Source organism: Giardia intestinalis, chromosome 5 (assembly GCF_000002435.2).
Source record: "Giardia intestinalis strain WB C6 chromosome 5, whole genome shotgun sequence".
Taxonomy (NCBI): domain Eukaryota; phylum Fornicata; order Diplomonadida; family Hexamitidae; genus Giardia; species Giardia duodenalis.
Window position 1 is genome coordinate 418,338 of NC_051860.1, and position 17,404 is coordinate 435,741.

Here is a 17,404-nt window from a genome sequence, read left to right on the forward strand (position 1 = left end):
CATCTCCCATGCTAACAAAAAAACATGACAGATAACTTCGAGGATTATGGGGAGTTCTCGACCACCTCAACCGATGAACAGGTTGAGCAGACATCCCCAGAAAGAGAAACAGTGGAGCGAGCTGCCAAGCCTACTAAGAAGCGTCGGATAAGGGTATGCTTAGACTATTGCAAGTATAGTGTGATACATGAAATATGCGAACGGCGAGGCTGGCGACAGGTAGGGGAGTCTGATGACTGGAATTTGCTGTGGAGCGACAGATCAGTCACTGCGGAAAGAGTGATGAGGATGAAAGTCTACCAACGGATTAACCACTTTCCAAGTATGTATGAAATAACGCGGAAAGATACACTTGCTAAGAACCTTAACAAGATACGGAAGCTCATGCCAGACGAATACGACTTTTATCCTATGTCCTTCTACCTACCAGCAGACTCAGCGGAAATGCGGCAGTATATAAGTAAGGCACCCAAAAAGTCAGTATATATAACGAAGCCAGTTGCATCTTGCCAGGGGCGGGGTATACGCCTCTTCAAAAACATTGACTCTATCGACACCACTGAGCCACAGGTGGTTCAAGAGTATGTTTCAAAGCCATACTTAATAGGCGGACTAAAGTTTGATCTACGGATGTACGTATTGGTTGTCTCTGTAGCTCCTATTCTCCGCCTTCTAGTGTATGAAGATGGAATGGCTCGCTTTGCCACCGAGCCATATGCCGAGCCAACAGTCAAGAATATGAAGAAGACTTATATGCACCTGACCAACTATGCAATTAACAAGCGCAACGAGAACTTTATCTTTAACGCAGAAGAGGACGAGGACAATGTCGGATCCAAGTGGGGCCTCCAGGCCGTCTGGGACAAGATTGTTGAAGATGGTGGAGATCTGCAGAAGATAAGGGAGGATATAAATGACATATTTGTTAAAACAATCCTTGCTGTGCTTCCAACTCTCCAGCACACCTATATGTCGTGTAGGCCTGCTGAAGTGAAAGCAGAGCCAGACGCCGGCAGCATGAATCAGCAATACTTTGGTTCTAACTGCTATGAAGTCTTAGGGTTTGATATAATGATCGATAGCCTTTTCAAGCCGTGGCTTATTGAAGTTAACCACAGCCCGTCCTTTACGTGCGACACGCCTTTAGACATGCGCATAAAAGAAACACTAATTGATGCCGTTCTTGACGTAATCAACGTTACTAATGGTGATAGAAAGCAGTTCGTGCGCTTAGAGCGACAGAAGCACATGAAGCGACTTTACGGGAAAACAATGGCACGTCCACCACAAATACAGAGTAAGGTGCCAAGGCCACCACAGAAGAAGGGAGCAGAGGAGGCACAGAAAAAGGTATCTACCTTCAAAACGTATGAAGAGCACATCCAAAAGTGTCTCAAAAGGCTTCCATTTGTGCAAATATATCCCTTGCCAAAAGGGTGTCCAGACCCATATTATTCTATTCTGCAACGAATACGGAACAAAGGGTCTGTGGATCTTCCCGATCGGCTGCAAAATGTTCTTGCTAAAGGCGCGCCGTCTCAAACTAGCCTATTACAGGCTACGGGAAAGCGAACAGCATCTGCAACCCCAGCAGCACCGGCGAAGGTACAACCAAGACAGATATCTAATAATATTGTTCCTGTCGCTGACATGCACTCATCTTCCAGTGTTCCTGTCCTAGAGCGGCAGATTCGTCCGGAATCACCACTGCGAAGGTCTCCGGAACCAGGCCTACATGCTCCCCCTTATTCTACTGCGAGCGCCACTACGGGTACGGGTGTCAACGCGAATACAGGCTCCATTGGGGCACCAACTGGGCTGCCAAACGACGCCCCCGAATCAGAACCATTTGACAGTTTACTAAAGCGTGCGCTCTTGGAATTTGAGTACGGCATAGCAAGTCGATCCATCATATTTAAAGGCATCCAAGCCCCTGTGCTATTGCCTCAGGGCCCACCCAGAAATGATAAAATTGAGAAAACTAGAGATGCTGAGCTACTGTCTAAACTGCGCGCTATGCTCAAGTTCGGCGTTCGAGAATATGCCGAAAGCATCATCCAGGCTGGGCAAAAATCAACACAGGTCACGTTATCAAAACAACAACAGCCGCCACCGCAGCCAGTAAAACAAGATATAAATCCTATGCTAATGGCAAACAGGTCCAAATCGTCAGGCCAGTTTCATAGTGCAGGAATCAGGTCGGTGCCAGGGCACCCGGATATCCATACTGCTTCTGTTTCTCGCGGAAATTACTATGGTGTGGGTACAGGGCGCATTATTAGGGCATATGATGAAGCACCACTGCCTTCTGTCATGTATAAAGGCCTCTTTGCCAAGAAATAACCCTGTAGTCCCTACTCATTACTTTCTTCGTCAAAGAGAATGGGTTGCGTGGGTCCTTCAGTATTGAGAAGACGCTTTAGGACCTCATGGCCATATACTTCACATATGAGGAGTCTTAACTCCTCGAGAAGGTTCTGACAGATCACTCTAAGTCTAGGGATGTTGATATTTGCTCCATAAGCTCTCCATCTAGTTCTATCTGTCCTGATCAAAGAAGTCATGAGCCACGCACGCATCATTCTGTATGTGATTATCACGTTTGGGCAAGGGTTATTGTATAGAATATTGTCAAGTGTTTGGGACTCCAGTAGAGCGTGGCCATAAAGATTCCATTCTGCTCCATTTAAACTTGCGACGCAAAAGTGGCTCCGCAAAGATAGTTCTGCAAGATAGTTCATTATATTTTCCCAAGGAAAACGCATTTCGAACGTTCCGCATTTGCTCATTGATGCAGGAGTAGAAAATGGAGGGGAGCGCTTACTATACTTCTGATACATTGCTTTCAGTTCCTCCTCAGTGCAGTTTTTGAAGGCAGTGTCTATATGCTCTTTGCAATATTGTTGGAAATAATATGTGATCTTTTGACGAGAAAATCTAATTCCTCTATCGGCAAAGATGTTTCTGATTTCTTCAGATACAGTAAATTCCCTCTCAATTTCATGCTTATGGATCTTCAGATAAAGAAGAGGGCCAAGAAGGGCAGAACGCAGGATGTCTCCTGCAGAGTCTTCGCTATGAAACTGTGCGGTATCGAGCATGGTAAGAGCGGTTGTTATTATAGAAATTGTGGGAGGTTGTAGGGCTTCTATTCGCATAGTGAATAGGAAAGAGATAATATTAACCCAATTGGTAGCCACTGTGTGCAGCAGTCGAGACTCGGTATTGCTTTGGATCCCAGTCATAAACGTGGAGGATGAAGAAGTGGACAGGTCCAGTCCAATCCAGTTTGTTCTGCTACACTTGAATACTTGCCGATATTCTTCTACCACTTCAGCAACAGTCTGGACGCAGCTTCTAAGGCAGGAAGAAGAAAGATTGACACTGTGGGTCAAACATTCAAGAAGCAACTGTGCATTGGAAGGATTAGAATCAAATTTCTTCTGGATAAATTTCGTGTTACGATAGATAAGAGCGCCTAGAATATCCAATGCGCTAATTGTTTCCTTCTCAAAGTCTGGAATGGAAAGATCGAGCCAAGAGCGATGAAATTTAAGCACATTTATAACATAGTCAAAGATCTTATACTTAGAAAAATAGCTCTTTTCAAATGAGAGCGCACCCTTTATGAGGCATGCAATTATAATGTATATCCACTGCCGCCTTGTGTCACTTAGTGGCATGTATATAAAAAGATCGATTAACGTGGATATGAATCCCTTAGAAGTGAGTGGGTGCGATCCGCAACCAAAGGTGTCATAGCATGGTGGCATGGAAAAACGCATTATGCTAAGTTCTGTCGGAGAAAGAAGATATGATACCGGAAATTGCTGTGTGGAGTCAGAAGGTGATTGCACAAGGAAAAACCGAAATACAAGCTTCAAGAAAATACTATGTGTAGCCACAATATGAGTATTAGTAGACATTTCTTGGTATTCATACATAGCAGTCGAAATCGCGTCTGGAGGGACACTAATGCCAGTATTCCTTTTTGCCACCCACGGTCGTGCTCTAATATACTCGCGTACCAATGGAAAGATGTTGTATTCCTGGATTCCGTTGATAGCCTTGCATGCTATTGTGGCCAGCTGTGAAGAGAAATACTCTGAAAGAGCATAAAAGAAGTACCTTATTATGCCTGCTGTTAACAGATGCTGTTTGTGCATGGACCCATACTCGCCCGAAAGAAGCATTTTGAGGAATGTGTTGAAAAAGACAGATGTGTATTGATTTTTACGCAGCTCAAGGCAACACTTGATCATGCTGGCGCCTGCAAACGGAGATTCTTCCTTCTGTGATTCTGTACTTCTGTCCTCCACGTTCTTAAATCCTCTAACAAGGAGAATGTCACGGAGAAGAAGAACTCCTGGTGGGGATGATTTGAACCATGCAATACTGCTTTTCTTTGTTAGATAGGTCTGGACAATGGGGGCATTGAACAAGTCACTATTCGTTTCGCAAAAGATTGAGGCAGCTGCGACGCCAAGATATCGAATATGGAAGCTTGCATATTGGAGTCCAAGAAAAATAGCAAGATAGGAGTCTGTGAGTATTCTATTTTCCGTGTTTAGGTCTGGCATGGGAGTCTGCTTACCTGTCAAGCAGTATCCCAAGGCTGCGTTGGTTAAATCGTAAGACATAGAGTCCGTTGACAAGTGCCCAATAATTCCGCATGCATTGATCATGCGCATAATGGGATATCTCTGTGCCCGGCCCAGGATCATGTCTCTAAGAAGCAAAGGATTAATGATATCCTTTATTCGAAGCGGGGCAGAAAGCTGAGTAATGATGATATGAATCAAGTAAATGATTTTCCCAAGCATCTCCACGTGCAGTGCATCAAATGTAAAGTAAAACCATGTAATAGCATGCATAAATTCCCTATTCAGCGAATATCGCTGAAATCTATTCCGATGCCCTGCCTGAGAAAGACGCGTGATCATAATGTAGAGCATATCTGTTTGCTGTAGCATCTGCTCATAGCACTCCTTGAGAGGCAAGTCCTTATTAGAATAAGTGCTGGCGATATGTCGACACATGTGCTGATCTAAATCATAATACACAATCGTGTCAGCTGAAAGATCATGGACATCTCTGCGGAGCGTTTTAAGTTGCGTATCTGGAATGTTAGGGGATAATATGGCATTAATAGCATCAAAGTTATGCTCCCCATAAGTCTTCATCATAGCGACATTGAGCAGCTGCAGTGTGTCTAGAGGCGTAGTTATCGATCCACGCTCCCACTCCAGCTGTTGCGCCAACAGAAGCTGCGAGGCTGTTTCGCCATTCGACATTATTTAAAAGCATGCCGGACACTGAGCGAACTTCTGAATGCTCCAGACACTGGTTTGCCGCTGCTGCCTCAGGCGATTGTGACTATATTCAGCAGAACATAGAGAAGTTTAGTGGTGTGCGCAATGAATCTGGAGCCACGGCTTTAATGAAGGCTGCTAGCAACAACGATGCACGGATTGTTGAGCTTCTATTGTCATCAGAAGCTGCGCTTCAGGATCAGCAAGGGATGAGTGCTCTAATGTTTGCAGCGCGCAACGGGGCCTTGGAAGCTCTTACACTACTAATTGAAAAGGAAGGTAGAATAACAGATGCACCCGGATACACGGCCCTTATGCATGCGGTTTCACGAGGCTGTGTGTCATCTGTGAAAGCCCTGATTCCTTACGAAGCAGGATTGACGCGGCCCCACGGCTGGACCGCACTGATGGACGCAGCCAGTCGCAATCTCAGTGATATCGTATTCCTGCTACTAGACCACGAAGCTAAGCGTTCAAACGAATTTGGGGTCACCGCCCTTATGCTTGCTGCTATGTCTGGGGCCACTCACTGCATTGAGCTCTTACTCCCCCAGGAGGTCCGGATGAAGGACAGCCTGGGCTGCTCTGCCCTAGTCTATGCCATAAAGGCAGAGCACATTCCGTCTATCCTCCTGCTTCTCCCAGAAGAGCACGCTGTGCGTGATAGCGAAGGAAAGTTCCCCACCGATTACGCCAATTGTGACAGCAACATTGTTTTCTTTATCAGAGAGTATGATTGGCGTCGCACAAAGCCCTCTCGCGCCGTATTTCTGCGGTTTGTCTCCGCGTCACATGCACTTCTTTCACGCCAGGGCGCAATTCCAGCTGAGGCGGAGGTTATGGACGCTCTTCTGGGCTTCCTGGCCGGCGACGCCTCGCTGGGAGGGACTACGTCCGATATTGTGAGTGGGATGAGCGAGATCGCGACGCACCTCTACCTCCCTGCAGGGGTGCTGTGCGGCGTGTGCGGACGCGAACGCTTTGAGTACGTTGCACTCCCGTGCAGGCACGTGACGGTCTGCGGGTCGTGCCGGGCTCTAGGGCCTTCGTGTCCCGTGTGCTCCGAGCAGCCCATTTCGTACCTGGGGCTCATGTGGCCGGATGAGTGAACACAGAGCTCCAAACAGCTACAGACATATACACGCGTGCTCTGTGCTCCGGCCGCGCGGCGGGGGCTTAGCTCAGTGGTAGAGCACTCGACTCCAGATCGAGCGGTCATCGGTTCAATCCCGGTAGCCCTCATTTATGCCTCGGCGCCCGCCTGCCCTCTTCGTCGCCGCGGCGGCCCCGTGCTCTTCGCTGTGTCTGGCGCGGACGGGTGCCTGCGTCGTGGAGGGGTCCTGGGCACCGCTGTGGACCTCGGACACTGCCGCAGCCAAGCGTCTCCTTTGCTCGCTACAAAAACAAACAAGCCCCGACCAGCCCTCCGTGCCGTCAGTCTTTGCTAAGGTACTCCGGCAGGAAGTGGACCCTACGACAGGAGTGTTCTCACTATGGACTCAACGATCAACCACCTGCACGTACAACCAAGATCCCACTGGTGCGCTGCTCACCTCGCTATGGGCCGCCTACACTCTTAGTAAAGCTATTGCGCCCTTAGCGACCAACAGAGCCTCGCACATAATGAGCTTTTTAGATGTTGTTCTAGGATGTATGCAGCAGTCTTCGACCGGAAGTTTCAAGCTAGTATTGTCGGCCACTATGCTTGGTAAAGTACTGTCTGCATCAGATGTTCAGGGCTCTGGTTCAGTAACTTGCTGGGTAGCCTGTGCGGAAAAGGCTATAGCACAAATTGCCGAAGCCCTTCAGGTATTCATGTGTCGATGTTACTCTCTTGACAACTGGATAGTTACGTGCGCTCTTTTCTTGAAGCCTTGTGAGCAGCCAATGCCCAGCCATAGCTCTAAGATAACAACCGTCTCCAGCATAAACTTCTTCCTTTCATCGTTGCTCACTGTCGTCCAAGAGCTGATAGCGATTCGGCTTGTACCCGCTAAGCTACAGACTCTTGTGGCTGCGGTTTGCAATAGTATAACAGTTCCTGTCAATGACTTATTCGAGATGCTTCACAAAGAATACCAACAAGTAGTGTATGGCATTGGTGTTCCAATCGTTAAAGTGTCTTTCTTGGAGCAACAAAGGCGCTTATTCAACTCTTCGCCAGGTCTCCTTACGATAGAGCCGCTGAATTTATGGAACCTAGTGTACTATGACAACGGCGATACCATACTTATTCATGGACTTAGATATAGATCGATTGGAGTAGAGACGCTAGACAGCTATTTACATCTGGCAGGAGCTCAGAATAATAGTGGTGAGACGGCTCTTATGGTTGCTATTAAAACAAGGCAATATGACCTTCTATCAACTCTCATTCCACTTGAGGGAGGCCTCACAGACTGCTATGGAAATACAGCTATCACTTTGATTTTATCCTCTGGAGATGACAATCTACTTCCATATGTAGCAGCGATACTACGTTATGAAAGCGAAGCTCTAAGAAGACTCAACTTTACAGACCTAATGCTTGAGGTCTTCTCTGAGCCTTGTACGAAGCTAACAAGACTTGATCAGACTCGCCAACAAACGGTCCATGGAGACACCGCATTGATGCTCGCTGTCCTCGTGGACCACCTATCCGCAGTACAAGCACTAGCTCCACTCGAAGCCGGAATGCGGAACAAAAAGCTCAAACAAGCAGGTACAATTGCTCTCGAACTGGACAGGAGAGAGTGTATTGAATTGCTTATTCCATACGAGGATATTAGGGACGCTCAATCAAATACTGCTCTACATAGGGCTGTGATGGAAGCGCAAGGCGATGATATTGCTTCTGAGCTAAGCAAGTACCACCAGATGGCAGGGAAATATAATGCTTCCGGATATACAGCATTAATGGAAGCTGCTCGACGCGGAAATACTAAGGCGGTCGTGGCCTTAGTGAAGATTGAGGGTGGAATGACAACCCCTAAAACAATTCCCATTACTCTTCTATCTCCTGGGATCAGTACTAAGACCTATCAAACCATCACTAGGGTTACGGCTTTTATGATCTGTCTTATACAGTTATCGTCTTGCAATCCAGAATATGAAACAATTTTATATATTTTATCCAAAAGAGAGGGAGATATTGCGTGCTCTGATGGGATCACACCTCTCATGCTACTGGGGATCCTGAACAAACCTATCTTTTACCCATTTTGTCAAGCAACTTTAGGAAGGGTCGATAACAAAGGAAAAACTTCTCTCATATATGCAGTGGAGCATGCCGCCTGGGATCTTGTTCTGCTTTTGCTTGAACACGAGGGAGGTCTTCAGGACTCCAGTGGCTGGACTGCTTTGCTTTATGCTGTTCGGGACAATACCATAATAGATAGTAGAGCGATAGCAGAGCTTGCTCGGCGGGAGGGGAATCTAATCAACCGGTGGGGTTGGTCTGCACTAACGTATGCTGTCCATAACAACAATGTTGATCTCATTCGCTTACTGCTTCCATTTAGTACGCAAGAGCAGATCGTCCAAGCACAGAGACACATCCACAGTATAAAAAGATCCGATTCATCGAAAGAACATCTATCAAGTTTATTCGCCGTACTCGACGTCATGTAGTGTTACTGCCAACTCATCTACTTGTGCCTGAAGCTCTTCGTTCCTTCTAGTTAGGTTGGATATTTCATTCACGATCTTTCTGATGTTAGTGTTAAGGTAGGCTATTTCGCTGTTTGTCTGTTCTATCTCACTTTCTACTTGCTTCTTCTCCTCCGTCAAAGCGCTACCTGGCGTGGCTGGTCGCACACTTTTGCGAATTTGTGCATTGCTTGCCCGTAAAAGTTCCAACGCTTGCTGTAGCCCAGCAACTTCCACCTCTGCCTGCTTAAGTTTAGCTGAATATTCCTCGTAGCGCGCTTGTAGGTCTGCATTCTTTTTGCCAAAGTTTATGATTGCATCCGATTGTGCCGTGCGAGGGTCGGCCTCATCCATGGGTTTACCAGAAGCCGCACAGGTGAGAGAGCCGACGCGATCGGTCAAAATATCACATCGTATTTTCAGTTTCTCGATGTATATTCTCCTCTTCTTGAGCTCCAGACGAACTGCCGACAGATCCTGTGTCAATAGACGAATCTCTTGTGCCAGCAAACTTTTCACTGTTTCTAGCTCCTTGGAACGTTTCACGTTTCCGATTCTTATTTGTTCTTTTCGATTTGTAAGACCGAAAAGGATAGTAGTCCTACTCTTGTACTTTTCCAACAGTTCATCTCGCTTGATCTTCATGCTATCTAATTGTAAGAGCATGTCGGCTTTTCTATTGTTAAGCTTTTTCAGAGCATCTGCCGCAGTATTTGATGATAGCAAGTTTTCATGCAAATCAGAGTCCAATTTGTCCCGCTTCTGCTTCAGATCTGCTAGAGTGCGATTTAATCGCTCAACTTCACTCCTGACAGATCCTGTTTGTTGTTTTACTAATTTTGCGGTCCTTAGTTCTGTCTCCAATTGCTGCGTCAGACTTGCAATATTTCTCTTTAAGACTATGAGCTCCTCTAATGAATGATCGCCTCGGACAATGCTAAGCTTACGAGTCAACGCCTGAATCTCGTAATCTGCATTGTATATATGCTTGCGTTGTTGTTGTATCTGCTTCTCAAATTCTTGAATTCTTGACTCTAATCCCTTGATGCTGCTTTGAAGCCCAGAAATGTCATTCTTTTCATTTGCTTCTTGTCGCTTGAACTCTGCTAGCTTCTGACCGATTTCCTGGAGCTTCTTTGTGGTGTCTTGGCTCTCCTTCCTCTTAAACTCGTACTCCTTTTCCACCGCATCTACCATTTTTGTCATGTACGCTGTGGTCTCTTCGAGCGTCAATGCTTTTGCTTTCATCTCCTCCTTAACAGCAGCGAGGAGCTCCAACCGAGCGTCTAAACGCTGACTATCTTTAACTCGGTTTTCGTAGCTCTGCTGCATACTCTCTAGGGTAGCCTGCTTAGCAGATATATCCCTTTGTGCAGAAGAAAGCGCCGACCGCTGAATTAGAATTTCACCGTTCATTGCATCAAGCTCCTTTTCAGCAACAACAAGGGCTGCAGATGCGGTATTTGTTTCTCGCTCCATAGATTCCAGCTCACTGTTGGCGGCGTTCCTGGCTCGGATAACCTCTTCGAGCTCTTGCTGAGCTCGTCTATCAGTAGCCCGCAGGTTTTCGAGGTCTAGCCGAGAGCTTTCATATCGCTCGTTGAGCATTGCTTCTTGTGTATCTTTGCTTTCTAATAAAACAACAGCCTGCTGAAATTGACCCATGGCAACTCGCCGAGATTCTTGAAGACGGCTGAATGTAATTGCCGCCTTGTCCAATGAGACCTGAGCAGTCATAGTCTCGTTGACCTCTGTCTTAAGAAGATCAGTGAGAGATGTGATGACCTCGTGTTGGCGTCGCAAGGCTTGCTCTAAGTCTCCCCGGCGCTTTTCGTCTATAGCTGTATATTTCTGAAGTGTAAACGCGTCGTCGCTCTTTTGCTCCGACGCAAGGTGCCATTCAGCACGCTCGTCCTCAAGCCATTGGGCGTCCTTTTGGAGCTCTGCGAGTCGTGTGTGTTGTTTGAGAAGATTTGTCTGGCCAACCTGCCTGCGCTCCTCCACAGTATTCTTCATGCCTTCGCACTGTCTTATCTTGGCATTCATGCGTCCGAGGTCTCTTTCGACCAGAGTTGTCAGGTGCTTCTCGGCCTTCACTTCCTGGTCTCTAGCATTCGCTAGCGATTGCGCATGGTTCAGTTCCTGGACGACAGCCTCTGAGTGCTTCTTCATCGCCAACGTGCGAGACTCTAGCTGAGAGAGCTCGTCTATCAGGGCCGTGATTTCGGTTGAAACCTCCTTCAGATCCTCATGTCTTTGCATGTTCTCCTCGTTAGCAAACGCTGGCATTGCAAGCTCGATCGGCCTCCATATGGTCGTTAAGACCTCCCGAAGATTAACATCTTTCACAACAGACATACAACAGGAATTCTGACAAAATTTACTTTCTCAAGTTGAAATTTATTCGATGACTAGGGGCTCCTCCTCGGGATCTGCCTTAGGGTTCTGAACTGCACCAGGACCAGCTGGAGAACCGGTGGCGCGATCTACTTCTGCCGAGGCGCTCATTTCTGCCTCTATCTTAAGCCTCAACTTTTTTGGATAGCCGAACTTGTCCGCCTCAAATATACTCGTGCCAGAAAGAAGCGCAAAGCACATGGCAAGGATGCTTACAAGGGACATGACGATATCCGTAACAGCAAAGGCGTTGTAGTAAACGTTTGTGTACTTCACCCATAGAGGGTTAGAGTTGATCTGTGGGTAAGGAACTTCTGCGCTCCCCCAGTTGAGATTCATGTACAGATCGTGAATGACATTGACTAGAGCAATACCAATGGCATACCCAGCTTCGCGGAAGGTCTGGATACAGCCACCCATCATACCTCTAATATCGGGCGTTGCTATAGCCATCATGAACTGATTATTAGTGGTAAAGAAGACACCCAGGCCGAACGAGAACATCATGTTGCAGATAACAATCCAACCAATATCATAAGGGATGATGAACCCTAGAATAATGATGAGAACAGCAACATAGATGGATACGACCAGCTTAATGATGTAACTTGTCATCTTCTTTGCAAGGAAGTTGCAGACAATGGAGGATGCCGTCTGGGCTATAGGAGACACGAGGGAAAGGAGACCGACCACATAAGGCTCCAGCTGATGGATGTTCTGCAGGGCAAACGGCATCTGGAACGAAACCGTGACGATGAGCGCAAAGTTCCAAAGACCGGCCAGAAGAGAGTAGATGATCTTTTTATTAGTGAGAATTGCTCGGGGAAGAATTGCAAACGGATGCTTAAGCTCCCAGAAAACAAACCCAACGATCCCGCCAATGCCTAGGAGGAAGAGGACAATCCCCATAGCGACGGCGTTCTTTTCCGGAGGGATAAAGGTAAGCCCCATGATCATCACGATAAGAGATACCAGGATAAGGATGGTGCCCACGTAGTCAAACTTGCTCTCCTTGAAGCGAGGAACCTTAGGGAGATAGAGCCAACAGAAAAGAATAGAAAAGAACCCGATGAAAATGTTAATGAAGAAGCAGAAGTCCCAGCCTACAAACTGTCCCAGCATGCCACCAAGCGGGGGTCCAAGAGCTGTCGCCGCAGCGAACGCCATCGAATTCATAGCCATTGCGGTTGGAATGTCTTTTTGTTCCACTAGAATCCCGCAGAGTGACATGGTGTTCGCCATAAGGAATGCAGCGGTGATCCCTTGAAAGAGTCGTGACCCTATGAGAACATAAAAACCTCCATATGGCCAAGGTGTCATGTCGGTACTAATGTATCTGGAGAGGCCACAGAGGGTAGAAAAAAGCACAAACCCAGAGACACCCCATCTATGCACCACCGTAACGCCATACCTGTCACCAATCTTTGAGGCGGGGATGGCGAACGACGCGAACGCGACAGAGTATATGTCATTGATCCACTGAATGGTGGACATTGGTATCTCGCCTCCTTGTGGCCCGACAAAGTTCTTCTCATGCATGATAAGGGGGTTGCAAATGTTGACAATTGTCATGTCCAAAGAAGACATTGCAAGCGACCAGCCAACAAGCAAAATAAGCTTTGTGGGCTTGAGCTTGGGGATTTTCTGGAGATCCTTAAAGAACTCTAGCCTAGAGATATTGGCCTTCTTTCTCAGGATGGTGTCTCCAGCTTCCTTCCTCTCTCGCTTGGTCATATCGGCTACTTTAGACTCATATTCGTCCTCCATCCTCTCTAGATCCTTCTTGGCGACGGTGATAAAGAACTGCATGGTCTCCTCCTTCAGCTTGCCAGAAGACATAAGTGCGCCAATCTGCATGGGTTGCAAACGCCCTGCAACAAGCATTTCGCGTGCCCTATCAGGGGTCAGCGTCTCTGCAAGCTTATGCATCTCGGCCATCTGGGCCATAATCTTGGCGTCCTTCGGCGGTGCGTCCACGCCCATGGAGGTTTTTTTTGAGGGCATTTTTTAATGATTCCTTTGGATTAAAATTTAGGATCTAGACTGCATCAAATCCATGGGTATTGCGGAGAAGCTGGCAGAATATCGAGAGCTTATGGCCATCAAGCGGGGCCATTATGGGATAGTGCACAAGGTGGAGCATATCAGCACGAAAAAAATATATGCTAGAAAAACCGTCAAATACGGGAAACTGGACCAGCGAGGGGTTGAGCTCATAATGCGTGAAGCTAACCTTCTTAGCCGCATGAAGCATATAAATGTACTAGGATATCACGACGTGGTGATAGATGAAGTAGAGAAAGTCATCTACATCTTTACCGAGTTCTGTAATAAGGGTGATCTTTTCCAATTAATCGACAAGCACCGATATCCTCGGACAAATATCCCCGAAGAGCGCATATGGAAGCTCTTCGGACAACTTCTACTGGCACTGGAATACTGTCATTGCCCCACTAAAGAGAACTTTGAGCTTGGCGAGATCGTTATTCATAGGGACATCAAGCCGGCCAATATTTTGATAACGAATGATGATGTGGTAAAGCTTGCCGACTTTGGATTCTCTCGGTCGTTTAATTCCTCAGACATGCTCAAAACCCAATTGGGTACGCCGAGCTACACTGCACCAGAGGTCCTCAACAAAACGCCCTACAATGAGAAGGCAGATATCTGGTCTCTAGGGTGCGTTATATTCCACTTATGCAGCCTGGAGTTTCCATTCCAGGCCATGACCCACGCAGACCTGGCACGCAATGTCCGCGATGGAAAGCGACGCCCATTTCCACAAGGCATATACAGCAAGGAGCTCGAGGAACTGGTGGATTCGATGATGATTGTTGATTATACCCAGAGGCCTAGTGCTGCCCAGTTAATTCGTCACCGGAAATTCATCGAGCACGGGGTCATCACGGCCGACTATCTCAATACAAACCCCACCGAGGAGATTGACGACAAGGCTAAGATGATTGCCGAGCTGAAGATGTGTCTAAAGATGAAGCAGCAAGAGGTCGACAACCTGGAAGACGATTTATCAAACAATAAGGAGATAATGGAAGCAATGACGATTACGAAGACTGCAAGTGCGCCCTCTGGGACTGCCACGTCAAGCGCAGAGAGCAATAACGATGCAGTAGAAAAGCTTCGTGCAGAACTTAGTTTACAATCAATGCGGGTAAAGCAATTAGAAGCAGAGAATAGCGAACTTCGTTCGCAAAACACCATTTTGACAAATAAAATTCTCAAATTAGAAGAGGCTGCAAGGCGGGTCGCTCAGGCCCAATCTGCAATCGCGTCAGATGGTATGACAGCTCTGATGCGTGCAGTTCAAATGAATGACATTGCTGGAATCAAGGCTCATATAGCAACAGATGCAGGGAAAAAGAACCGCAAAGGGAAAACTGCCTTAATGATGTGTAGCGATACCGGAAAAACTGAAGCTGCGGCACTTCTTATTCCGTATGAGGCCGGGACTAAGATGTCCGACGGCACTACAGCTTTGATTCTCGCAGCAATAGCGGGTCACGTTGACATTGTTAATATTCTCAAAAAGAAGGAAGGAAAGATGCAGGCTAGACAGGGGGACACTGCCCTGATCAACGCTGCTGTTACTGGGCATGCAGAGGTTGTGCGCGCCCTTGTAGAAATCGAAGCCGGTCTCCGCATGGACGATGGGCGTGCAGCCATCCACAATGCCGCTTATAAGGGCCATCTCGAATGTGTCAAGATCCTGCTGCCATACGAGTACCACATGCGCGATAAATCTGGCCTGAGTCCCCTCAAGTACGCTAGCAAAGGAAAGCAGGAGGCTGTTGTTGATTATATAAGAACATGGCTACAGACTAACAACAAGTAGTGGCGGTGAAACTTTCTACAGGAATATGTGTTACGAATGTGTAAACGTGTCGTAAGTAAGCTGGAGTATGGCGGACAAGACCTGCCTGCTGCTTGCGCTCCAGTCGATAAGAAGGTCCTCTATTTGTGTTGCAAGCTCCACTAGCTTGTGATGAAGGGAAGGGAGATCACAACAGTGTTGGGCCTCCCGGATGGATCGATCAAGTAGACTTCGGACTCGCTTGACAAGAATTTCAAACTCGTGTGTCATAGTACGCGCAACTTCTACGGGGGTGATAGCGAGGTGAGGCTGTTCTACGCGAACAACCTTTACAGACCGGTGAGGAGAGTTCGTATTGTGTGCTGAAGCTCTATTCTTTTCCTCAGGTGTCGTGCTACTAAGTACAGCGCCTGTTGTGCCACGCAGGCTATTTGAAATAGTAGACGATAACTGCTGCAGTTCGCTGTTCATGGCATGAAGTAGCGACTCGTCAGTGCTAGTACGGAAGTGAATATTGACTTTTCGAGCCTTACGATCGACTTCTCGCATGTAAAGCATCCGAAAGCGATTAAGATCCTGCTTAAGCCGGTAAATCTGGTTATCCGATAAGACCTTTTCATATGGAATTCCCATGGAAAGACGCCGGCGCAGAGCTATAATTTCTGCACGTAGACGCGATGTTGCTAGTGCACACGCTTCGTCGTCTACACGTTTCATCAGTGCACACAGTGCAATCAAAAGCTCCTTGGCTTCCTCCTTGGGAATAAGGTATCTCGCCATAAACTGTGCCATGAGGCAATACGCTTGTTCTGGAATGAAGGTCCCTTCGACAAAGCGAGGGGCAATATGCACAGGGCTCATTCCCTGGCATTCTAGATTCAGTGAGAAGCTTGTTTTAGAACTATCAAGGAAAATCGGCATGATTCCTCGCCGCATAAACGCCCCAGTGATGCGCTCGATTTGCTGTGCAGTTGGCTGTAGTGCATGAATAGTGTTCAGCAGAACCGCAATGGTATCGTACGCGACGTCTAGTTGATCATCACGGAGGTTTGGCGGTGCTCTAAGGCCAAGCACCGTTTCTCTGCTTTGGAAAAGCCCTATTCCTGAGTGCTCCGGTTGCGGAAGCGGACGTGTAGACTTGTCTTTTGAATTAGAAGATGCGTTGGGAGAAGTGTTAAGATCTGCTGTGCCAACTTCACTATTAGACGAGTCGTAGCTTGAGTATAAATAGGAATCATCGTCTACATGGAGGTTTTCCTGGGATTGTTTGCGCTTATTCGATAAAACAGACTCAATGAACGCCTTTGTCTGTCGGAGAGAACTATCATCGGCGAGACTTGCCCGTTCTCCAGATAAGTGGAAGGGCCTGCTCTGACAGTGAAGTTTTTCTTGCAGCTTGTAGAATTGGTCCTTATAATATCGCAGCTCCTTCTTTGTCCTTTGTAGCTCATCTGCCAGGAAATCGCGCTCTTTTAGTAACGCATCAACATAGTCGGCACATTCGTGGGTGTCATATTCAGATGATGTCGACTTGAGGCTGTTGTCAGCGCTTGGTTCCATGGTTTTTTAGAAGGGTAAGTCTTTTCGCTCTGATTGATGATTCACTCCATCCACTGGTTACTTCTAGTATTGTGTCACCAACTGTCCATAGGCGTCTGCTGGTGCCATGCGCTCACGTCTGTCGTCTACCTGTACCAAGCAGCGTCTCTGTGTCCATAGAACCGTGCCACTCATCGAGATGAGCTACTGAATGACAAGACCTGCTCCATCGCTCTGTGCTACAGACCCCGAGTCTAGTAGTGCTATGAGCCTCAGTAGTGGCTCTGCCCTCTCCACTGGGACCATCGCGGGCACCGCCGCGGCTGCCGTCGGGCTCCTCTGCAGAGGCGAGACGCAGACCTGGGCGGCAGACACGCGGCCGGACTGGCCCGGGTCTGGCGGACACCGCGCCTCCGGGGGGCTTTTTGAAAAGGCTGGCGATCCGACCGGCGCCCTGCCGCCCGAGGGTCTGCGCTCCACCCCGGGCCCCGCCCCACGGCGCCCTCTCCCGCGCGGACTGGCGCAGCGCGTCCCCGGAGGAGGGCATCTCGGCGTGTGCAGGCAGACTCGGCCTTGTGGCGGATCGATTTGATCCCGCTATACGCGGCGTCTGAGGACGGCTCAGCGGCGGTCCGCTCTTGTGCGCAAGCGACTGCCCCATGGATTGCCCTTCTTATGTTTGCAACATACTGGCACATGA

The 17,404-nt window shown here is 47.8% G+C and overlaps 9 protein-coding genes and 1 non-coding gene across 10 annotated transcripts; 5 read left to right on the forward strand and 5 right to left on the reverse strand.

Moving 5' to 3' along the window:
• Positions 1 to 24: 24 nt before the first annotated feature.
• Positions 25 to 2,343, forward strand: GL50803_0095661 (Tubulin tyrosine ligase; the record flags this gene model as incomplete). The annotated part of the gene is made up of 1 exon (XM_001704225.1): positions 25 to 2,343. One exon carries the CDS (start codon positions 25 to 27, stop codon positions 2,341 to 2,343), a length of 2,319 nt encoding a protein of 772 aa, XP_001704277.1.
• Positions 2,344 to 2,354: 11 nt separating this feature from the next.
• On the reverse strand, positions 2,355 to 5,294 carry GL50803_0014708 (uncharacterized protein; the record flags this gene model as incomplete). Its single annotated transcript, XM_038045784.1, has 1 exon — positions 2,355 to 5,294. The coding sequence occupies one exon, from the start codon at positions 5,292 to 5,294 to the stop codon at positions 2,355 to 2,357; it is 2,940 nt and encodes a 979-aa protein (XP_037902128.1).
• Positions 5,295 to 5,305: 11 nt separating this feature from the next.
• On the forward strand, positions 5,306 to 6,421 carry GL50803_008438 (Ankyrin repeat protein 2; the record flags this gene model as incomplete). The annotated part of the gene is made up of 1 exon (XM_001704223.1): positions 5,306 to 6,421. The coding sequence occupies one exon, from the start codon at positions 5,306 to 5,308 to the stop codon at positions 6,419 to 6,421; it is 1,116 nt and encodes a 371-aa protein (XP_001704275.1).
• Positions 6,422 to 6,482: 61 nt separating this feature from the next.
• Positions 6,483 to 6,554, forward strand: GL50803_00t0058. Its single transcript has one exon. It is a non-coding gene; the product is annotated as a tRNA-Trp (tRNA).
• A 3-nt stretch (positions 6,555 to 6,557) lies between these two features.
• Positions 6,558 to 8,921, forward strand: GL50803_0017023 (Ankyrin repeat protein 1; the record flags this gene model as incomplete). The annotated part of the gene is made up of 1 exon (XM_001704222.1): positions 6,558 to 8,921. One exon carries the CDS (start codon positions 6,558 to 6,560, stop codon positions 8,919 to 8,921), a length of 2,364 nt encoding a protein of 787 aa, XP_001704274.1.
• GL50803_0095653 (Coiled-coil protein) lies at positions 8,895 to 11,297 on the reverse strand (the record flags this gene model as incomplete). The annotated part of the gene is made up of 1 exon (XM_001704220.1): positions 8,895 to 11,297. The coding sequence occupies one exon, from the start codon at positions 11,295 to 11,297 to the stop codon at positions 8,895 to 8,897; it is 2,403 nt and encodes an 800-aa protein (XP_001704272.1).
• A 42-nt stretch (positions 11,298 to 11,339) lies between these two features.
• GL50803_008444 (Multidrug MFS transporter) lies at positions 11,340 to 13,319 on the reverse strand (the record flags this gene model as incomplete). Its single annotated transcript, XM_001704218.2, has 1 exon — positions 11,340 to 13,319. The coding sequence occupies one exon, from the start codon at positions 13,317 to 13,319 to the stop codon at positions 11,340 to 11,342; it is 1,980 nt and encodes a 659-aa protein (XP_001704270.2).
• Positions 13,320 to 13,392: 73 nt separating this feature from the next.
• On the forward strand, positions 13,393 to 15,186 carry GL50803_008445 (Kinase, NEK; the record flags this gene model as incomplete). Its single annotated transcript, XM_001704216.1, has 1 exon — positions 13,393 to 15,186. The coding sequence occupies one exon, from the start codon at positions 13,393 to 13,395 to the stop codon at positions 15,184 to 15,186; it is 1,794 nt and encodes a 597-aa protein (XP_001704268.1).
• A 30-nt stretch (positions 15,187 to 15,216) lies between these two features.
• GL50803_008446 (uncharacterized protein) lies at positions 15,217 to 16,725 on the reverse strand (the record flags this gene model as incomplete). Its single annotated transcript, XM_001704215.1, has 1 exon — positions 15,217 to 16,725. One exon carries the CDS (start codon positions 16,723 to 16,725, stop codon positions 15,217 to 15,219), a length of 1,509 nt encoding a protein of 502 aa, XP_001704267.1.
• Positions 16,726 to 16,837: 112 nt separating this feature from the next.
• Positions 16,838 to 17,365, reverse strand: GL50803_008449 (uncharacterized protein; the record flags this gene model as incomplete). The annotated part of the gene is made up of 1 exon (XM_038046364.1): positions 16,838 to 17,365. The coding sequence occupies one exon, from the start codon at positions 17,363 to 17,365 to the stop codon at positions 16,838 to 16,840; it is 528 nt and encodes a 175-aa protein (XP_037902129.1).
• Positions 17,366 to 17,404: the final 39 nt, after the last annotated feature.